The sequence below is a fragment of the Artemia sp. Qi Xiang Cuo genome, chromosome 1 (assembly GCF_049724085.1).
Source record: "Artemia sp. Qi Xiang Cuo chromosome 1, ASM4972408v1, whole genome shotgun sequence".
NCBI lineage: Eukaryota > Metazoa > Arthropoda > Branchiopoda > Anostraca > Artemiidae > Artemia > Artemia sp. Qi Xiang Cuo.
Window position 1 is genome coordinate 64,424,077 of NC_142794.1, and position 22,452 is coordinate 64,446,528.

The 22,452-nt window shown below is 37.0% G+C and overlaps 2 protein-coding genes across 5 annotated transcripts in view; both read right to left on the reverse strand.

Annotated features, from left to right (window-relative positions):
* The window catches only part of LOC148956594 (protein white-like), a 502,792-nt gene that overhangs the window by 144,486 nt on the left and 335,854 nt on the right, over positions 1-22,452 (reverse strand). The gene's annotated exons all lie outside the window — the stretch shown is intronic.
* LOC148956595 (peroxisomal targeting signal 1 receptor-like) overlaps positions 17,984-22,452 on the reverse strand; it is a 251,485-nt gene continuing 247,016 nt past the window's right edge. For both annotated transcript variants that reach the window (XM_089086042.1, XM_089086035.1), the window contains exons 7-8: positions 21,730-21,885; positions 17,984-18,097 (exon numbers count right to left, since the gene is read on the reverse strand). In XM_089086042.1, the coding sequence (XP_088942168.1) occupies positions 18,061-18,097; positions 21,730-21,885 (193 nt within the window). In that variant the 3' untranslated portion in view covers positions 17,984-18,060. The remainder of the gene's footprint in view (positions 18,098-21,729; positions 21,886-22,452) is intronic.

Genomic DNA, 22,452 nt, shown 5'->3' on the forward strand with positions numbered 1-22,452 from the left:
GTGTACTTTTGCTCATGCATCTTCAGGGTTGGAGCGTAGGTTTAAAACCCAACATTTTTTAGAGCGACGCCAAAAGTATTCATGACCCCCCCCCCCTTTCCCCTAGTTCGTGTTCCATTCGAATTTCAGTCTTATCCACCTGTATACCTGATACAGAGCAGTATACCTCAAGAATCTATTCCTCGAAACAATCCTCCGCCTTAAGTACTAGCACGTGCCCAGTCAACCCAACCCCCACAATCACTTTACTCAATTCGGAACATCCCCAAACCCCTCTCACACATATTCCTCTCGGAAATCCACTTCCCCTCCCTCCTCCTCTCCCACCTATCCATTTTCATCAACAGCCAATCAACAACCAACCCCGTCCCTATTTTATTCCCCCTCCCCTTTACCCCATTCCCTGCAGAATGAGAAAATTGTTGGTGACTTCAGTTTAAATTCCTGTTGCTGCTCCAGTCGCGATAGGGGGCAAAAAATTCCAAAATAAACCTTTTTCCCGGGAGTTTCATAACAAACGTTACGTATTTCCTCCCTTCCTTTCCAGCAACGCCGAAAGTGTAAATCTAGAGAAATTTACTGAACTTCCTAGGTCAACCGACAAGATCTTAATTTATTGAAGGTTTCCGAACTTTTCTTCTTTTATTAAACTTCGGCCTGATGACCATCCTCTTGGGAAAAAGCGAGGATGAATTATGACCCTCGTGCACGAGCATTTTAAACCTACGCTTTTAAATATACCTTTTCTTGAAGCTTATGATGAAATTATTTGGGTCAAAGCCCAACCTAAGCAACTCCCCAGGCCGCTCTCTGCCGTAGCAGTGAGCGTTTTCTATTATTCACCTGGTCAGCCCGCTGCAACAAGAAAAGGTTTTTGGGGGAAGCTGCAGGAATCGCCAGATTACGTCCAGAGAACCGACCCATATTTTGGAGTAGTAATGCTAGGAGATGCTAACGAAACTCAATAGCAAATCGCTGGCCAGGTCACTTAACCTTAAAACTGTAGTCGATTTCTCAACAACTATGGGGAGTACTTCTCTGGATGTAATCCTGACAAATCTTTCAGAATATTACCGGAATCCGAGTAAACTAGCACCACTTGGTGGAAGTTATCATTATATGTTACTGTGGAACCCCTTGGAAAAAGTAAAAATTAAATATTCAGTATCACGAAATTACTTCAAGGACGATAACTGACCATGGTCTGATGTAATTCAGTGACTGGATAAGGGGAGAAAACTGAGTCGCGGTCTCTTCAGCTAAAGACTTGGATTCCTTAGTAGATTTGTTCCATAATAAGGTAAATTAAAAACTTCTCGAGCGCTTTCCCGAACGTAAGACTAAATTCTGTTCTAGTGATAAACCATACGTAAATTCAAAAATAAAGCGACTGATAAAACATAAACTGCACCTAATACGACAAGGTCAAGATAACCAAGCAAAACAGATGACAAACCAAATAAAATGGAAAATCAAAGAGGCACAAGCAAATTATTATGAAAATGAAGTTGTCCATCTTTTGGAGTAAAAGCCTTCGCAGTTCTTCAGTACAGTAAACAGTCTAACGGGTAAAAGTTCTCAACCAGTATATTTCATGAAGGGGGAGCCTCTAGAGAAAACTACAAATGATTTAAAGGCCCAATTTGCTGAAATTGTGCAGTCTTACCCCCCTCTTCCACCTGAGAATCCTCCAGTAAATTTAACTACTCCTTCAGATGATACTTTAATTTCTGATATTTTATCGGCAATTATAATCAGTAAACTCTCTTCGTTAAAAAGAAATTCCGTTGCCCCTTTTGGAATTCCAGCTGCTCTCATTAAAGCATTTGCTAAAGAACTATTACTTCCCCTTCAAAAATTTTTTAATAATGTAACAAAAACAGAAAATTTTCCAAGGAAATGGAAGAAAGGTTTTATTACCCGCATTCCAAAGAAAGGAATAGCAGAATATTTCCATTTTCAGAAGAATTTACGAAATCTTTGTTGCCGCATGGCTGAAAAAATGTCTTTTCACAGTAACTGATCGAAAGCAATTTGGTAACATCTCTAAGTGTTCGACAGTTCATTACCATTGATTTTATTTTAAAACACCTGGATGAACCTGGAAAATGGATAAATTTAATTGCAATTGATTTTAGAAAAGCATTTGATCTTGTTGATCACAAAATTCTTGAAAAAAAATGGCTGAAAAAAATATAACCAGCTTTATTACTAAAATCATCAAGAGCTTCTTAACAAATAGAGAGCAAACTGTAAAGTAAAAAGACCAATTTTCCACTTCTCTGCCAGTTTTTGTGGAATTCCACGAGGAACTGTGATCGGGCCGCTGGGCTTCCTCCTCGTGATAAATGAAATTGCTGCTGGGCCGGAGGACAGATGGAAATACGTTGACGACTTGTCCTTAACTGAAGTCGTATCTGAGAATTTGAAGAGCAATGCTGCTGGTTTCATCGACCAATTTACCTCAGAGGCGCTTGAACTAAACATGGTCGTGAATAAAGACAAATGCTTGGTCACGACATTTTCTTTTCTTCGGAATACCCAACCGTCTTTCGAACCTCCAATCGCTTCCAAGCTAACAAGTCATAAGATAACTTATATTTTGTGGTGATTTTTTCGGACCTCTCATGGCGGGAGAATACAAAGACAATTGTAAAAAAAGCTAACGGCGTAATGCAAATGCCAAAAACACTGAAAAAATTTCGAGTTCCTAAGGACAAGCTGAAGCTAATATTTTGCACTTTCATCTGGCCCTTAGTTGAATATGCTTGTCGAGTTTGGCACTTTGCCCTTACCCAGGATGAAACTGATAAAATAGAATGAGTTCAGAAGAGATCACTGCAAATCATTTATGGAGATTTCCCTCTACCTTACTCCTTTTATCTCCAAGAATTTAAACTTGAATCCCTTTCTTCCCGCCAAGAAAAATTATGCCAAAGATTTGGCTCCTCCCTCCTTCAACATCCCATCTACCGATCATTCCTTCCCCCACTTTTTGTCCCTATAAGATCTCGTCCCTCCAGGGAAGTTGCTGAGAAGGTTCCGAAACTGACCCCAGTCCACTGTAACACCAAGCGCTACAGTAAAAGCTTTGTGCCAAGCTTTGTGAAGTATTATAATGATCTCTAGTGTTTTTATTCTTTAGTCTATTTTATCCTGACGAAGTTTTATCAGACAATTTTATTCTCAATCTAAAGTGTTTTTATCCTTTAGTTTATTTATCCTGACGAAGTTTTATCAGACAATTTTGTTCTCAATCTCAAGTATTTTTATCCTTTAGATTATTTTTCCTGACAAAGTTTTATCAGACAACTTTATTTTGCTATTTATGACTAAGAGGCATCATATTTGGGCTTTGCCCACGAGAGCTATGTCTTGTTTTTGAATTAAATGAATTTGAATTTGTCAACCTTCATCTGAAGAACATGTCCTAGCCATCTCAACTTGTCTCTCATTATAACCTTAAAATGAGGATAGAACTACATTTTTCGTACAGCCTATTGTTTGAAATCACTCAACCAGTTATTTAAAATGATTCGTGGACAATTTTTCTAGCAATAATCTAACAAATCCTAATCTGTCTTTCGGGGCATCCACGTTTCAGTACCATAGTTGACCGTTATCATCACTGTTCCTTCTAATATTCTAATCTTTGCCCACAGACTTATCATCCAATTCTTTTGAACTTTTTTCAACTGTGAAAAAATACCCTTGAACTTTATTCTTGAACTTTATTACCCTTGAACTAATAATACTACCTAGGTAGCTAAAGCTATCCACCTGATTGATCTGCTCATTACACAAAATCACCTCTTCCACTTCAGTTATTCCCAGTCTAAGCAACATAGTCTTCTTAACATTAGTTTGCAAACCTGTTCTTGTGCCCTGATATCTCAAAACCTCCATCGAATCATATAAAGACTAAAGGAATGGATCCACTAAGGCACTTCTCAACTATTAATTTCAGCGTGAAAATTTAGCCGAAGCATCTCCCCTTCCTAAAACCGCACTGTTGTTTCCTTAGACTTTATCAGCACCTCCAAGTCTAACAATCCTACGGAAACTATGGCAAAAATATGGTCAAAATAAACCCTAGGGAGTAGAAACCTTATAGATGGAGATGTAGAATAGCCAAGGCTCAGGGTGTTTTTTCACAGTAAAAAAAAAAAATATGAAAGAATAGGAAGATGAGTCTGCAAATCAAGATTAGAATATAAGAAGCTACAGTGATGACAGTGGTCAAATATGGCTCTGAAGCATGGGCGCTCCGAAAATCAGATGAAGATTTGTGAGATATTTTCCAGAGAAATTGACTGGGGTACTGTCTGCTTGTATCTATTAATACAATACTACTAGTCTCTGCTCGCTTTGAGTTCGACTCGGTTATTTAATGTAATTTCTGTTTGTTTTGGGTTCCATTTATTTACTGATGGCAGTTTTTGGTAGTTTCACGCTTGTAAAAGCATTTGATTTTATTTCTGCTCATTTTGGTTTAACTCTACTTTTTTTGAAAAGTTTACTTTTATGGAAAAAGTTTGTTTAATTAATTTGATTAATAATCGTTTGTTATTAATATAGTATTTTTTCATTGCAAAATAAAAGAACATTTTAAATGTTTCCATTTTTTTCTATAAGATTCAATAGTTTGGCTTACGATTTATGTTGAAGAAAATTTCTCATCAATTTTTAACAACACAGGGCCTTTTGAAAATCTGGACACACGTAGTATTTTTTTAATTTAGTTTCTCATCTTCTCAAGTTTTAGTGAAACATAAAACTTAATACATTTCCCAAACATTGTGGCCTATCTATGCTGTTTGGCCAACCTAGATGCACTTACACTCTTTCGTTTAGTTCAATACTAAAATTAGAAGTAGTAATTGTAGTAACCCTGAGAGTTTCAACTTAATACCCTCAGTCGTTCTTGGCATATTGCTGAGACGTCTTATTAGCAACCAGCTTTCACATATTGCGTTTTGATTTAGTTAAGCAACATAACTGTCCATGAAAGTTTCTACTTTTTACCCTAATCTAGGGTACGGGGTATATCCGTTATACCCTACACCTTAGCAGAAGTAATATTAGGAGTAAAAGGAGCAGTATTAATGATAGCAGGAGTACTATCAGTAGTAACAAATAATGGTATTCACATCTTGCCTTTTTGGTCTAGTAGAACATCCCCTCCTCATGCCCAGATAGTTTCAATTTACCTTAAATTTCCACATTAATACCGTTAGCCTTAGCAATAATAGTACTATCAGTAGTAGCAGTAATACAACTACTAGTAGTACTAAGCATATAGCACATTTTTATTAGCTCAACATACTCCTTACCAGGTTCTGGAAGTTTCAAACTAATACTCAAAGCCGTTCTTGATATAAAGCCGATACGGCCATGTGGCAGTCGACACACATACAGTGTGTTTCAATTAAATTTAACATACCCCCCAACATATTCTGGAAATATCTCCTTAATGCCCTTAGCCTTAATAGTAGTAGTACTAGCAGTAGCAGTAGAAGTAGTACGTTTTTGTTGGTTCAACATCCCCCTTAACATGAACTGAAATTTTCAATTTCGACTTAATACTCTAGGCTGTTCCTAAGACATAGCTGTTACGATAAGAGGCAACGCTATAGCGCTGCCTATAGTAAAGGCCATAGGGCTCCAATATTTTATTATTTATTTATTTATTATTTTTTTGTTCAAGAGGCACTTAATATGGAAGGGGTCGTTGCATAAATTTTGAAGGGGGCTCATTCGATTGGAAATTGAGAGTTCTAGTTCCCTTTTTAAGAGTAAAAAGTGATTGGAGGCCAACTAGTCCCCCAAGCCCTTTCTTCCCAAATGCATCCGATAAAATTTTGAGATAGCCATTTCGTAAAAAATACTTCAAAGATCATATAACAAAAACTCCGGTACGGACAAAACCCCCCAGGGCCCGAGGGCAGACCTTGTGAGTTATGCCCTAGGGAAATATATGGTTCTTATGGAAGGGATGCTCGTATAAACGCCAGAGACGGCTCATTTGACTGAAAATTCTAGTTCACTTTTTAAGAGTCAAGAGAGATCGGAGGGCAACTAGCCCCCCCCCCTTTAAGAACTTTGAGGTAGCTATTTTTTTAAAATAGTTCAAAGCTCATATAACAAAAGTCAGGTGTCGACAAAACTGCTACTACTACTACTACTACTACTACTAACAACTCACTGCAGCACCAAGCCGCCTGAGGCCAACACTGCTACGCACGCCCCTCCTCCATCCCAATCTATTCAAAGCATCTGTCATTCGAAGCATCTGATCTATTCAATCCATCTATTCAAAGCATCCGTCTATTCGGCAATCTGTCATCCTTCATCCGCACAACGTGCCCTAGCCACCTCAACCTTTCTTTCATTATAGCCCTAGAGAGCGGTATTGAACCACATTTTTCATACAGCCCCATTTTTTTAAACACGGTCAGTCAGCCGAGTACCCAGAACCATCTTTAAGCAATTTCTCTGGAAAACATCTAGCAAATTTTCATCCGCTTTTCGGAGCGCCCATGCTTCACAGCCATATTTGACCACTGTCATCACTGTAGCTTCTAATATTCTAATCTTGGTTTGCAGACTTATCTTCCTAATCTTTCAAACCTTTTTTTAACTGTGAAAAAACACCCAGAGCCTTGGCTATTCTACTTTTAACATCTTTAAGCATCTTTTAACAATCCTTAAGCAATTTCTCTGGAAAACATCTAGCAAATCTTCATCCGCTTTTCGGAGCGTCCATGCTTCAGAGCCATATTTGACCAGCGTAATCACTGTAGCTTCTAATATTCTAATCTTGGTTTGCAGACTTTTCTTCCTATTCTTGCATACTTTTTTTTAACTGTGAAAAAACGCCCTGAGCCTTGGCTATTCTACTTGTAACATCTTCACTACTCCCACCATCTTTATTAATAATGCTACCAAGGTAAGTGAAGCTGCCCATCTGATCAATCTTTTCATTACCCAACGTCACCTTTTCATCTTCACTAACTCCTAGCCTTAGTGACTTAGTCTTCTTAACATTAATTTTCAGACCTACTATAGCACCCGGAACTCGCAATACCTCTAATAGATCATTAATTTTGCTCACACTTTCCTCTAGGATGCTTAAATCATCAGCATAATCTAAGTCAAGGAGACTTTTTCCTTCTCATTTGTTTCCGTGGTCTCCGATTGCCTTTCCTGTGCTCCTTAAGACAAGTCCATCAAAATAATCCATATATAAGGGGATAGAACACAACTCTGCTTAACCCCTGATTTAATACAAAACCAGCTGCTAACCACATTTCCTACTTTAACCGCAGAAGTGTTTTCTCGTACATAGCACCAATCACTTTAATGTATTTATCTGGTATACCAACCCACTCGTATAAACTTCAAAAAGCAACCTAAGTTATGTAAGCAACCTAAGTTCTATGTTATGCCCCGAGAGCATGTATGGCTCTTATGAAAGGGATGCTCGTATAAACTTAATAGAGGGCTCATTTAATTGGAAACTGAAAGTTCGAGATCACTTTTTAAGAGTCAAGAGATCTGAGTGCAACTAGCCCCCCCTCCACGCCTTTTTTTCCCAAACCCATCTGCTACAAATTTTGAGATAGCCATTTTTTTTAAAGATATTTCAAAAATTAGATAACAAAAACTCCGGTGTCGACACAAACTCCCAGGGCCAAAACTCTTGGCGTTGTAAGTGTTGTCCTAGGGGTGTATATGGTTCTTATAAAAGGGATGCTCGTATAAAGTTCAGAAAGGGCTCATTTGATTGTAAATTGAAAGTTCTAGTTCACTTTCTAAGAATCAAAAGATATCCAAGGGCAACTGCCCCCCCCACACACACACACACAAACTTTTTTCCCCAAACCCATCCGATAAAATTTTGAGATATCCATTCCGTTAAAAATAGTTCAAAGGTAGATAAGAAAAACTCCTGTGTTAACGCAACTCCCCAGGGCCCAGGGGCAGGCGTTGTAAGTAATGCTCTGGGGGCATATATGGTTGTTATGGAAGGAACGCTCGTATAAACTTCGGAGAGAGCTCATTTGACCCCCCTCCACGCCCTATTTTCCTCAAACCCATCCGATAAGAACTTTGAGAGCCATTTTTAAAGGGTTCAAATATTATATAACGAAAACTCCGCGGTCAACACAATCCTCCAAGGCCTGGGGTACGCGTTGTAAGTTATGGTCTGGGGGCATAATAGGCCTATATAGCTGTTATGGAAGGGATGCTCGTATAAACTTAGGAGAGGGCTCATTTGATTGGAAAATGAAAATTCCAGTTCAGTTTTTAAGAGTCAAAAAGCTCAGAGGACAACTACCCCCCCCCCATGCCCCTTTTCCCCCAAAAGTATCTGCATCTGAAAAGCGACAAATTTGCAAACGAGCACAAATCGTGAAGCACAAAATGTCATCCATTGAAGTATCTGTGACTCTTTGGCAAAAATTTAAAAAGGATCGAATTGCATTGCAATTCAAATTGCAATCGAATACAAATCGTGAGCTCATTTGATTGGAAATTAACAGTTCTAGTTCATTTTTTCAGAGTAAAAAGAGATCGGAAGATAACTAGCCCCTCCCCCTCCACGCCCTTTTCTTCCCCAAACCCATCTGATAAAAACTTTGAGGTGACCATTTTGTTAAAAATTATTCAAACATCAGATATTAAAACTCCGGGGTCGACACAACCCCCCAGGGCCCGGGTACAGGCGTTGTAAGTTATGCCCTGGGGGCATATATGGCTCTTATAAAAGGGATATTCGTATAAACTTCAGAGAGGTTTCATTTGATTGAAAATGGAAAGTTCTAGTTCACTTTTCAAGAGTCAAAAGAGATCGAAGGGGAATTAGCCCCGCCCCCTAGTCCTCTTTTCCCTAACCCATCCGATTAAAATTTTGAGATTGACATTTTGTTAAAAATAGTTCAAATATCAGATAATTCAACCAACCCATTTTTTTTTATTTTGATATTGTTCCTTGGATACTAGTTTTGATACTTTGATGAACATTCGATTTTGAAAAAAAAAGTGTGATTTTGAACTAAGGAATTTTTAAAAACTTGGAAATTTTTGCAATAAAAAACGAACAAAAATTAATTAAGAAATTTTTCGAAAAAGAAGTTTTTTAAAGAAAATTAAAGGCCATTTTAAACTTAAGATCGTCAGAAACAAATACCTGTTAAAATTCAAACTCACGACTCAACGACTAGAAATTACTATTCAAGACTAAATGAATCCAAAAACGAACAGAAATGAGATAAACAATCATAGCGAGAAAACATACAACAAGTAATAATATAAATGAATAAGTAAATCTTACAGCGAGTAATGCTTAAATTGAATATGCAAATCAAGCTTAAAACGAAAAAAAAATATTTTACTATTGAAGTATAAATGAAACAAAAGAAACTAAATAACCAATCAATGCAAACAAACATACAAAAGATACTAATGTAAATGAATAAATAAATCTTAAAATGACTGAAACTTATATTGAATATGCAAATCAAGCTTGAAACGAACAAAAATCCTTACAAACAAGAGTTTGGGTATCGCCTCCTTCTCTCACGGTAAAATACTACAACCTACGAAAATATTTGTAATATAATTCGTTTTCAGTAAAGCGCCAACGACGCAGTGGGTTTTAGGCTTTTACAGTGAGAGAAGGAGGCGACACCCAAGCTCTTGCTTGTAGTGAGTTTTGTTCGTTTCAAGCTTTATTTGTATATTCAATTTAAGCATTACTCGCTTTAAGATTTATTTACTCATTGATATTGTTACTTGTTGTATAATCTTTTGCTATGATTGTTTATCTCATTTCTGTTCATTTTGGGTTTCATTTATTCTTTAATAGTAATTTCTGGTCGTTTTGAGTTTGAATTTTAACAGGTATCTGTATCTACTGATATTAAATTTAAAATGGCCTTTACTTTTCTTTAAAAAACTTCTTTTTCGAAAAGTCTTTTTTAATTAATCTTTTAATAAACTGCATCAGCATAGCGTGTTTTAGTTTAGTACACCATTCTCTTCAACATTCCCCAATAGTTTCACTGTAATATCCTTAGCTTCAGTAGTATTAGTACTAGTCGTCGTAGAAGTAGTTGTAGCAGTCGTACTAGTATTTGTAGTAACAGAAGTAGTAGTAGTAGTGCTAGCAATTGTAGTAGTATGCACATGTTGCATAGTTAGTCCCTTAAAGTTCCAACTGAATACCCACAGTCATTCCTGAGTTTTCTGCTTTAGACAACGTGTATGCACACAACATGTTTTGATTTAAATCAACACTCCCCTGAACATTCTCTGAAAGCTTCACTTGAATGCACTAAGTCTTTTTGGACACCAAAGGTAAAAAATGTCCTATAGCATATACTATATATGGACAGCGGGCAAATTGCATAACTAACCACTCTTGCTCAGAGGGATATGGGGGGTTGACATCCCGAGCATCCCCAGAGACATAGGTACTAGACCTTTTAACTATGCTGAACAAAACAGCTATCTCAAAATTTGAATTGGACTTGTTTGGAGTATTACTACACTTGGGAGGGGGGCTTCATGCCCTCAAATCATTTTTGACTCTTAAAAAGGGTACTATAAACTTTTAATTTAAATCGAATGACCTCCTTTAAAAGTTTCCATAATAGCGCTGCGCAAACTATGATATTGCTTAGATGCCCTTTTGAAGACCTGTATGCACATAGTTTTTTTCAGTTTAATTGAAACTCTCCCTAAACGTTCCCTGAGAATTTCACCTTAACACCTCTAGCCTCATTAGTTTCAGCAATCGTAGAAGTAGAATTAGTAGCATACACATAGCACCTTTTATTTAGTTGAAAAGCCGTCATTGCATACCCTGCAGAAAACCGCCAAAACAGCATACTCTGAAAGTTCCGACTTAATAATATAAGGCGTTACTGATATATTACTGTTATATTCTTTTGACAATCTACATGCTCATAGTTTGTTTTGGTTTAGTTCCATATCCGCCTAAGCATTCCTTGAAAACTTCACCTGAATACCATTGGCTTCAGTAGTAGCAATTTTTGTATTAGTAGTACTAGCATTTGTAGCAGTACGCGCATGGCATTTTTCGCCTTTTTCAAAATCCCCCTCGACAAACGTTGAAGGTTTCAATTTAATACCATAAACCGTTCCTGAGGCATTGCTGAAACGCCCTTTTGACAACCAGTGTGCACATAGTGTGTTTTTATATAATTTTAATTTCTGTTCGTTTAGGGTTTCACTATTCTTTAATAGTAATTTCTGGTCGTCTGAAGTTTGAATTATTACAGATATTTATTTTTAATGGTCTTAAGTTTAATTATTTGAAAAAAAACTACGTTTTCTAAAGAGTTAAAGAGGCTGAGTTACAAGGTCGAACCTTTAAACGTACAGGGATTAGGAGGCACAGTTGGGGGGGGCTGTAGCCCCCCAAAACCCCCCGCTTTCGCAGCCTTTAAATAAAAAAAAATTTTAAACTGAAAGTGAGGAGCGACATTAAAATCTAAAACGAACAGAAATTATTTCGTATATGAAAGGGGCTGTGCCCTCCTCAACGCCTCGCTCTTTACGCTAAAGTTTGACTTTCTCACAACTCTTTTTTTAAACAATAAAAACTTTGGCGTAAAGAGCGAGGCGTTGAGGAGGGCACAGCCCCTTTCATATACGGAATAATTTCTGTTCGTTTTAAGTTTTAATGTCGCTCCTTACTTTCAGTTTAAAAATTTTTTTTATTTAAAGGCTGTGGATGCGGGGGGTTTTGGGGGGCGGCAGCCCCCAACTGTGCCTCCTAATCCCTGTACGTTTTAAGGTTCGACCTTGTAACTCAGCCTCTTTAACTCTTTAGAAAACGTAGTATTTTTTCAAATAATTTCTGCACGTTTTTGTACAGTTTATTACTTATTATTGCTTGACTAACTGTTAGCTGATCGTGTCAGGAGTAAAAGTTGGGGGGGCTGCCACCCTCCAAACCCCCCGCTCTTGAACATTCTTGTGTTAAGGCTTTCAATTCCTGAATACTCAAATCACGTCGTACAGGGTGCCTCCTAATCCCTGTACGTTTTAAGGTTCGAACTTGTGACTCAGCCTCTTTAACAGCCCCCCAACTGTGCCTCCTAATCCCAGTACGTTTTAAGGGTCGACCTTGTAACTCAACCTCTTTAACTCTTTAGAAACCGTAATTTTTTTCAAATAATTTAAAAAAGAAACTGAGTTTCTTTTTTAAACTTTAAATTCAGTATATAAAAAATATCCTATGACGGGGACTCGAACCCGGATCTTCCACCTGACAGTCAGGAGTATCAACCGCTGTACTAAAGAGACACAATTGTAATCGTTTTTTAGTATGTGGAATCTATTTTTGATGCAAGCAAATTCCCACAAAACTTGATATTTGGTTTTTGGAAAACAGGGAAGGAGTGATCAGATTGAGCTGAAATTTTGAGGATAAGCTCCCAGGCCCCAGGAAAGCTTATCCTTTAAATTTCAGCCCGATCAGACAACGTTAAAGTGAGGCTGTGATGGGAAATTTTAACAGAGGCTATTATAGGAAATCAAGGTTTTTCGTAAATGTAAATTGGGGGGATAAGTTTTTCGGTCTGAAAATATCAAAAGGCCCTAACAGGTCAAATTCGGCTTCGAATGAGTCCTCATTCACCCGGATCAGTTGCCAACTGTGGCCTGTAGGCGTGGATAACAAAAAAAAATTGAACTTTAAGTGGCTATATTTGGTTTTTGGAAAACAGGATGTGATCGGAAGGAGTGATCGGATGGAGCTGAAATTTCGAGGATAAGCTCCCGGGCCCTAGAAAAGCTTAACCTTTAAATTTCAACCCAATCGGACAACGTTAAAGGGGGGCTGTGGTCGGAGGGTCGAAACTTCCGGCCCACTTTTACCCATGAAGATAAAGTCGGAGGGGGTGAAATTTTGCCCGTTTCTTAGTTTGAGCTTGGGCTACAAAATGCAATTACCGCTGTCTCTCTGCGACCGCTAGGACCGGAAATCGCTAAACATTGTGGTGGGTCGCCTCTTTATAGAGGCACAAGTGTGCCTCCTTGATATGGCTCTGTAATTGTCTTTGAAAAACTTCATTTTCGGAAAGTTTTTTGTCAATTAATTTGTTTTTGATGGCCAAAGTTTCAGGTTTTTGAACATTCCCAACTTAAACCCACAGTCACTCCTGAGTTTTCCGCTTTAGACAACGTGTGCATACAACATGTTTTGATTTAGTTCAAAAATCCCTGAACATTCTCTGAAAGCTTCACTCTGAAAGGATGCACTAGGTCTTTTTGGACACTAAAGTTGAAAAATGTCCTATAGCAAATACTATGTATGGACAATGGGCAAATTGCATAATTAACAGCCTTTGCTCTGAGGGCCGTAGGGCGTTGACATCCCCAATATCCCAAGAGGCATAGTTACTGGACCTTTCAACTATGCTGAAAAAAACAGCTATCTCAAAGTTTCAATTGAATGTGTTGGGAGAAATAATACATTTGGGAGGGGGGTTTCCTGACCTAAAATCACTTTTGACTCTGAAAAAGGGTCCTATAAACTTTTAATTCAAATCGAATGACCTCCTATAAAAGTTTCTATAATAGCGCTGCGCCAACTGTGATATTGCTTCGATGCCCTTTTGAAGACCTGTATGCACGTAGTTTTTAAGTTTAATCCTTCAGATCACTCAAGGATTTATATAAGGATATATATGTCTGACACTTCGCTAGAAACCCAATATGTTAAAATTAAGGTTCCCGCTTTGAACCCTTATCGAAGGGAGGGTATAGGGGTTGGTACAAACAAGCTGAAGTTACAGCGTGGAAAAAACAGCTCTGGGATATAGAAGCCTCAATACTTTCCCTGCAGAAGAATACCAACCCTCAGACGTCAACCTCCCTTTTGCACAAACCAACTATAATCTCACAATGTTTGCTCCCTTAATACCTCACGCCTCATTAGTTACAGCAATCGTAGAAGTAATATTAGTAGTATACACATAGTACCTTTTGTTTAGTTGAAAATCCGCCACTGCATAACCTGAAAGTTCCGGCTTAATAATGTAAGCCGTTACTGAGATATTGCTGTTCCACCCTTTTGACAATCTACATGCTCATAGTTTGTTTTGGTTTAGTTGAACATCCGCCTAAACATTCCTTGAAAACTTCACCTGAATACCATTAGCTGCAATAGTAGCAATTTTTGTATTAGTAGTGCTAGCATTAGTAGCAGTATGCACATAGCATATTTGGTCTTTTTCAAAATCCCTCTCGACAAACGCTGAAAGTTTGAACTTCATAACATAAACCGTCCCTGAGGCATTGCTGATACGCCCTTTTGACAACCTGTATGCACATAGTGTGTTTTTATATAATTTTCATTTCTGTTCGTTTAGGGTTTCATTATTCTTTAAAAGTAAATTCTGGTCGTTTGGAGTTTGAATTATTATAGAAATTTATTTTTAACGGTCTTGAGTTTAATATGGCTCTTCACTTTTCTTTGAAAAACTTCTTTTTCGGAAAGTTTTTTGTCAATTAATTTGTTTCCGTTTTTATTTGTCAAAGTTTCGAGTTTTTCAACATTCCCTGTTTCAACATCAATTTTTTTTTTCACCATCAAAGTTTTATGAAATTAACAAAACACTAAAGTGATATTTTTGCAGCTGAAATAGTAGCAGTAGTAGCCCTGGAAGTTTCAAGTTAATACCCTTACCCGTTCCTAAGGTATTGCGGATATGTCTTTTTGATAACTAGGATACACATAATTTCTTTTAATTTAGCTCAACATACCCCTCAACATTCCCCAAAAATTTCGCCTCAATGCCCTTGGCCTTTTTGGACACAACAAGGATCAAATGTCCTTCCTTTTTCAAATGATAAATTTTGCATGTAAAAAGTGGATAAACTATACCTGTTAGACGTTCCGACTATTTCGAATAAAATGGCTTTTAAAGATCTCTATCAGTGTTAAGGGGAGTATATAAAAAGGCAATAAGGGGGGAGGGCTGCCTTTCATTCCTTTTTCAACACCCCTCTCAACATATCTTTAAAGTTTCAATTTTATGCCCTTAGCCGTCCTTAGATATTGCTGTTGTGTCCTTTCGAAAACCCTCCTTCATATAGCATGCTTTGATTCCATTTCCTAAAAGATCAACCATTCCTATAAGTTTCACCTTAATATTCTCAGCCTATTTGGAGACTCAGGATCATAAATGCCCTCTTTTCCCAATAATCGACCTTGTATATAAACAGTGGGCAACTTATATAAATTACTACACTTGTCCCAGGGGCTGAGGAGTTATGTTATCCCAGAGGTAGGTTATTTGACATTCGACTATTTTGAATTAGATGACTTTTCTAAAATTACGATGAAATATATTTGGAGAGAGGGCAGCTAAAAAGGTAATCGAAAAGAGACCGTTTGCCCTCCGACCACTTTTAACATCCCTCCTCAACATGCCCTGAAAGTTTAAACTTAATACCCTCAGCTGTTCTTTTGTCATTACAGATACACCTTTTTGATATACAGGATAATTTTCGTACCTTTAGACTTATTTTAAAATACCCCTCACCATTCCCCGACGTTTCACATACCCTTAGCTTTTTCAAACACACCTAGAATCAAACTTCTCCTCTTTTCCTAATGATAAATCCCGTACATTTTTTGGAAAAATTGCCCAACGTACAATCCTTACCCTGGGGGTTGTGGGGGCACTGCGTCCCTAAAGGCACGGTTACTAGACTTTTTGACTGTTTTGAACAAAATCGCCTTTTCAAAATTTTGGTCAGTGATGAGGGAAGGGGACATCTAAAAATGGCAAGGGGGACTGGTTGCCCTCCAAAATTTTGAGCAGGATGTCTGTTTCAAAGTTTGATCAAATTCTTTTGGGAGAGTGCAAGTAAAAAGAGTATGGGCTTGGGCTGGCGACCCTCCAACCACTTTTCTATATACTCTCAAGATGTCCTGAGAATTTCAGCTCCATACTCTTAGCCATTCTTAAAATATAACAGATCCTGCTTTTTGGTAAACTGGATGCATATGGTGCCTTTTGATTTAGTGTAACATACCCCTCAACATTCTCCGAAGTTTTACTTTAACGCCCTTAGCCTTTTTGAATATACCCAGAATAAAATATTTCCCCTTTTCTAATCATACATCCTGTATGAAAACAATGCCCAAATTGCATAATTTACAATCCTTGCCCCAGGACTATGGGGGCATGGCATCCCTCGAAGTATAGCTATTAAATTTTGACTAGTTTTAACAAAATGAAAACTCCAAAATTCCGATTAATGTTGAGCAAAGAGGGCACCTCAAAAGGGCAACGAGGGGGGAGGGGCTGGTTTCCATCAAACCTCTCTTCAGTATCTCTTTAACATACCTTGAAATTTTCAACTTAATACACTCAGTCGTTCTTAATATATTGCTCATATTCCCTTTTTACAGTCAGCAAGAACATAGCCTGTTTGATTGTGTTCGGCATACCTTTAAAAATTTCCTTAAAGTTTGACCTTATCACCCTAAGAATATTTGGAGGCCTAGGATCCAACATGCCCTCTTAGTCGTTACCATAGTTTTTTTTTTACCTTCGGACTATTTTGAACAAAATGGCTATCTCAAAATTTTGATCGGAAGCATTTGGAGAAAAAGAGCTTAGTGGGGGGCGGGGGGAAGCTGGTTGCCCTTCGACTACTTTTGAATCTTGAAAAAGTAAATAGGCATAAGTTACAGAGGTCTTTTGGCATAAGTTACACAGGTGTTTTAAGTCTTCTGGCATAAGTTACAGGTGTTTAATTCGAACATTTCTAATTAAATAAACACAATTTTATTTTCATCTGTATCTTTTGTTACCTCTTTTTTTTCAATTATGTCCCCACAAAAACAAATACTCTACAAAACGAAACAAAATAATTGTTTAATTTATTTTGTTCTATTCGAAAATATTCGTTTTATTTTCTTGAAACCCAAATATTAGTTTTTGGAAACTGAACTTTCACATTGTTAATAAATTTTATTTCCTATGTTTAATGAAACAGAAATTATCCAAAACTGTTAGAAAAGAAGCTTGGAAAGTTTCTTCAATATTAAAACTATACAAATTGTACTTCAACGTTAGTAAATAGTTGTAAACTTCAATGTTAGAGGTCGTGTAACCTTTATCTTTTTTTCTGGAAATTTATTGTGATGAACGTCAGGAGTCGGCTTGAAAATAACTCGTTGCTTCTATTTTTGCAGAGTCACTCTTGGAAACTTTCGCGATTTCATAAGCACCACTTGTTTAACAAATCTCAGTTTTCTTGGAAGCCAAGAAGAAGGCATTCCAGAACGTAAGTATTAAATTATACGTTTTTTAACAGGCCATTCTTTCTCTATTCTATTCTTCGGAGCCATTCTTTCACGTGGAAAGACCAATCAGCAAAAAATATCCTTGGGCTGTTGATCTCAAATGTGGTTGTTACTAAATTCGTCATTGTGCCTCGTATGCTAGTAGAAAACTGACTAAAACTTTAGAGGACTTGTATAGCTTCTGGAAAATTGCACGGGGTAATTATATTTTTCATCCCCAATTTTAACACATAAATCCAATGTCATTTGCCAAAATCTTTGAATGTTCAACTTTCAATTTCAATTCGAATGAGCCTCCTCTGAGGTTTATACACCATACCTTCCATAAAAGGCTTATATGTTAACAATAGGCAATTTGCATAGCTTACTGCCCTTGCCCGGAGACTGTGGGGACTTTTTTCAACCCTAGATTTCTAGTTATTTGACCTTTTGGACTATTGTCAATAAAATGGCAATCTAAAAAATTTTATCGGATGCATTTAGGGAAAATAGGACGTGGAGGAGAGTCTAATTGCCCTCTGATCCCTTTTGACTCTTAAAAAGGGCATTAGAACTTCCAATTTCCAAACGAAAGAGTCTCCGTGACTTATAATTCCACCCTTTCAATACGAAGTGCCTCTGGAAAAAAAAAATCTTTACTCCGAAAAAAATATATATATTTAAAAGACAGAACAAGCAAATAAAATATTTTTAACAATACATCAAGCCCCGAATTCTTGAACCAGTCTTTGAAGATTTCTGAAAAAGAAATGAAAACATCTTAAAACTCCAAGAAAAATTATTTACAACAGTCAGCACTACTATTCTTTGAGCTTGGCAATTGCGTAAAAAAAAAAAAAAAAAAAAAAAAAAAAAAAAAAAAAAAAAAAAAGATCAAGAAGTAAGCTTTGGTCATACTCTATGTTTTTTCCGTTTTTTTTTTAAGATAACCACAAAAAAAATAAATTAACTTAACAAAAGCCAATTATTTATGCTTTATCTCCGAGAGCCTCCCTCAGCAGTTCGACAAACTAATTGAAATGAACGAAGACAGAGCGGAAACAACAATAAAGGGAAGGCAATATACAGTAGAATAAAGAAAAATGAGAAAACGCAAATTGTATTTCAGCTCAAAAGTAAAAAAAACCCAACAGATTAAACTGGAAAAAGGCCCCAAAACTACAGCAAGTTTTATAAAACTTATTACAAAATTGAATTCCTAACTTAATCACTCACTAATTACTCTCACTTCACAGGATATTAGCCAGTCAATGTCTATGAACACGACTAAACTTCAAAAAAGCTGTACTATAAGACAAGCTTGTTCAAGAACATCAAGTACAATTTCACGCATCAGCTTGAATGCAAAAACCTTTTCAAGAGCAGACTTCAAGAACTTATGGAACACAATGAGAAGCATGGAAGACAGCCTCAATTCTGCCAATTAAAACAGTCCAAATCATTTCGATTCTATCCATTAGTGTCATAGATACTCTGCACGCTCATTAAGTCAGAGTTCCGTTTTCCCCGTGCTGTGAGCCTGCAGGAAGCACCAACAATAGTTTCTAATAATGGAGTTCTAATTATCGTAGCACAGAGCCAGATTTCACGCTCAAACCTGTTTTGACATTGACTACTATGCAATTTTGCGCTGGCGCGATCAGTCTCAAGGCAGATTCTGAGTGGGCAACTCATATCCTAGATCTTGAATTCCCAGAAATTTTCTTTTAGCATACCTTAGCGACGTAATATCCTAGCACCATAGTTAAAGCGATCTTGGAGAAGACTGAAGCTGGTTCTTAGTTCTCCACTTTGACCCAGTTGGTCAAACTTATAGTATATCTCAAGAAATACATGCAACTGAATGCCGAACTCCCGATTCATCTATGTAAATTTTCATGTAAATCTTCTAATCCATCTATTCTTGTAATTCCAATTCCTCAAAAGAGGTTAATGGATGTAAATTAAATTAGAAAGGGACTGACAGCTAGGGGTTTATTTGAGATTTCTTGCTTTTTTTTAAGAAAGTGCCGTAAGAGTTGTTAGATCTTGTTTATATTTTGCTAAGAGGCATCTTCACATCTTCACATGGTTCCAGGCAATTTGTTGCAACTCAAACATTAACAAGCAGTCTTCGATAAAAATCAAATGTTAAATAGAACATATAAGTTTTCCTGAGCTAAGTTTGCAAATCTTTCATCTTAAATTTTTTTAAGATGATCCAAATCCAAATTACGTCGTCTTGACGTCTATGCGATAACGCAGCGCAAGAATGGAGCTTGGTTCTAGTCTTGTATAGCATTATGTTTCGCTCCACAAGCTCTGTAATATGCTATCGCAAGGGTGACGCAGAGCATACGCAGCTGAGCCTAAAAAGGTCAAAGCCTAAACCGAAGAGGCTTACGCAGAGAAATGGGTTAGTCACCTTAGCATGTCATAGAGACATGCATTCTTACATCACAACTTAACTTTCTGATATTTAACACAAAACTGCGGCATTGTTTCCAGATCTAAGAAACATCATATAGATGATTCAAAGAAGTACAATTTAGCAGCTACGTAAAGAGTAATAGAAAAAGTGCAATTTAAATTATCAATTATTTAAGGAGCACCTGGTGACGTTTAAAAAGGCATCAGCGCCCAGTTTATTTTTCCATCTCTGTTTCAGGTGTTTTTTTTTAACAAAAGAGAATTTTGTAATAATGCCGTAAAACATCGTAACATTTTGTAATAATGCCGTATTGGTTTCGTAAAACACGGAATTAAAATACGAAGAACATGCAAAAAAACATGCGAATTGTACGTTAAATAGAGGAAATATAGAGACGGTAGCAGAAATCAAACTCAGCTTAAAGCCCACCTCCCTCTGCAGCGTCCATGCCTGACCACAACGTTACTTAATAGATTAAGGATTTCCCCCAATTTGTGCAGAAGGACAACTCAGAACCTAAATTTTAAGAACGTTCTGCTGCAACAGCAAGGATTACTGTTTTGTCAGATTAATACCTTTTACATATTTCACTGACAAATACATATTATCAGGGTCAAAGATTGTATTCTCGCGCCGTAAAAGTACGTTTTACAATTTACATACAAGTACATCTTTAAATTTACTTACAAGTACGTCTTACTAAAAAAAAATAACAAACGTAGTGAAAATCTATTCTATACATGCCACTCGTCATTTCAGACGATTCAAAAAGACATTATTCTACGAAATAGGCTATTTAAACTTCGAAAAATTGAGCTGAAAAAGAGCAACTGAGGTCACAGGGTAAGAGAGAAAAAAATCTTGTGGCCCAAAAATTTTTGATGCTTTGACCGATATACAATTTCATCACGGAGATGACATCAGGTTTTACAAGGAATATTCGACACTATGTTTGAACTGGATTGGTTAGACTTTCCTTTTCAAAGTAAGTTTCACAAATAAAACGATTGGTTTATAAGTATCCGTCAGAAAAGCAGAAACATTATTGTAAAGCCTCAATAGCGGCACTGCACATTCTACTAAGTACATCGTCTCCAAAAAGATTTATTTGAAAAAAAATTCCTCGAAAACCATACGTATGCTGACTCTAAAATTTACTTTGACATTTACCCCCCTCCTCCCGCTGGAAATACATATTTAATTGACACACTCTTTTAGGGTTACTGGTACCATACCTTATCGTTTCATACCTACATAAAGAGAGAGTGGGGTTATCTACTGACATTGATCAAAACGACCATACCCCATGTGTATTTGCGGGGGGGGGGAGGGTAGAGGCCCAAAAAATAAAATTTCCTCATTTTGCCTCCTTCGCATCTTCCTAAGGAAAACTTCGCAACATAAGTGTCATGGAAACCTGATCCTTAAGGTCAGTCAATACGGAATCAGCAATAAAACATTTTTTTCAGAAGGTTGACCTGAAATCTGGCTACTAAACCGAAATTCGACTCCTGTCAGACTCTAGCTTAAACCCCGAGGAAAAGAAATGCAGTTCATTGGCTCGATAGCTAAGTTTTACAAAACTAGACGATTGCCGCCTTCCCACAATGCTGCCAGTCTCTAATGGCTACAGAGACTTGTATCATTAGTACTAGAAGTTTTTGCGCAATATAAGAGACTTCATCGATTAACGAAAGACCTTTACAGATCAATTTAGCGATGAGTAATTATTTAAATATAAATATTTACTTGCTAATTATTTGTATATGATGAGACTAAGAGCAAAGGTAAAAGGATTTCCTCGAATTTTCCCCATAGGGTTGGAGCCAAATTACAAAAATGTGCAATTTTAGATCACAATTTTGCGAATTGATTATTTACTAGTTTTCTTTCTCGTGTTTTAAGTTAAAAAAGAAAAAGCTGAATTCAAAAGGAGAAACTAAAAAAACTTGGCATTTACCTGTTATTAACATCAGGAAAAAGGTCCCACCTCTTGAGCTTACTCAGAACACTTCGCAACGTAATCCAAATGCTGTCAGACATAACTGAACTTTTACCAGGCAGTGTAGCAGAGGCTTGCATATTCAATGCGGACACCAAGTGTTCAGCAGCTTCTCTAAAAAATCAAAGTAACTACATCAAATACAACTCGTCGCGGTAAAGTCCCTTACTAAAAGATTTGACCTGTAATAGATTATTTTTCTTGAGTAAAATGAATTACTTCCTTCTGCAAAACCAGTATCGGACCTGGCATAAACGTAAGAATGAAAACTGAATGATTGTTAGTAATGACCTCTTGCATCCAAGAATGACAAGATTACAGACACCATTCTTCAAAGACACAAGGATCTTATGTCTAACTATTTCAGCAAGCGATAATAGGAGATATAACAAAAATTTGGAAAAAATTGAAATATCATATATCTTGAGAGCCCATGAGAATGCGAGAAAGCGGATTATTAAAACCTATTTAAGGGTGAGGGTAAATTTTTATTTCATAAAAATTATACCTAACACTATTTGAATCTCAACAGTCGAGGTAACCTAGCTAACAGACGAGCTAACGAGCTAACTGTGATAGTGGTAACTTAAACGAATAAGAGATGGTAATGCCATTTTGTCGATATAATGAGGTTACCTATTTGCCCCTACAGCGCATGCCTGGTAAAGGTTATTCTGACAT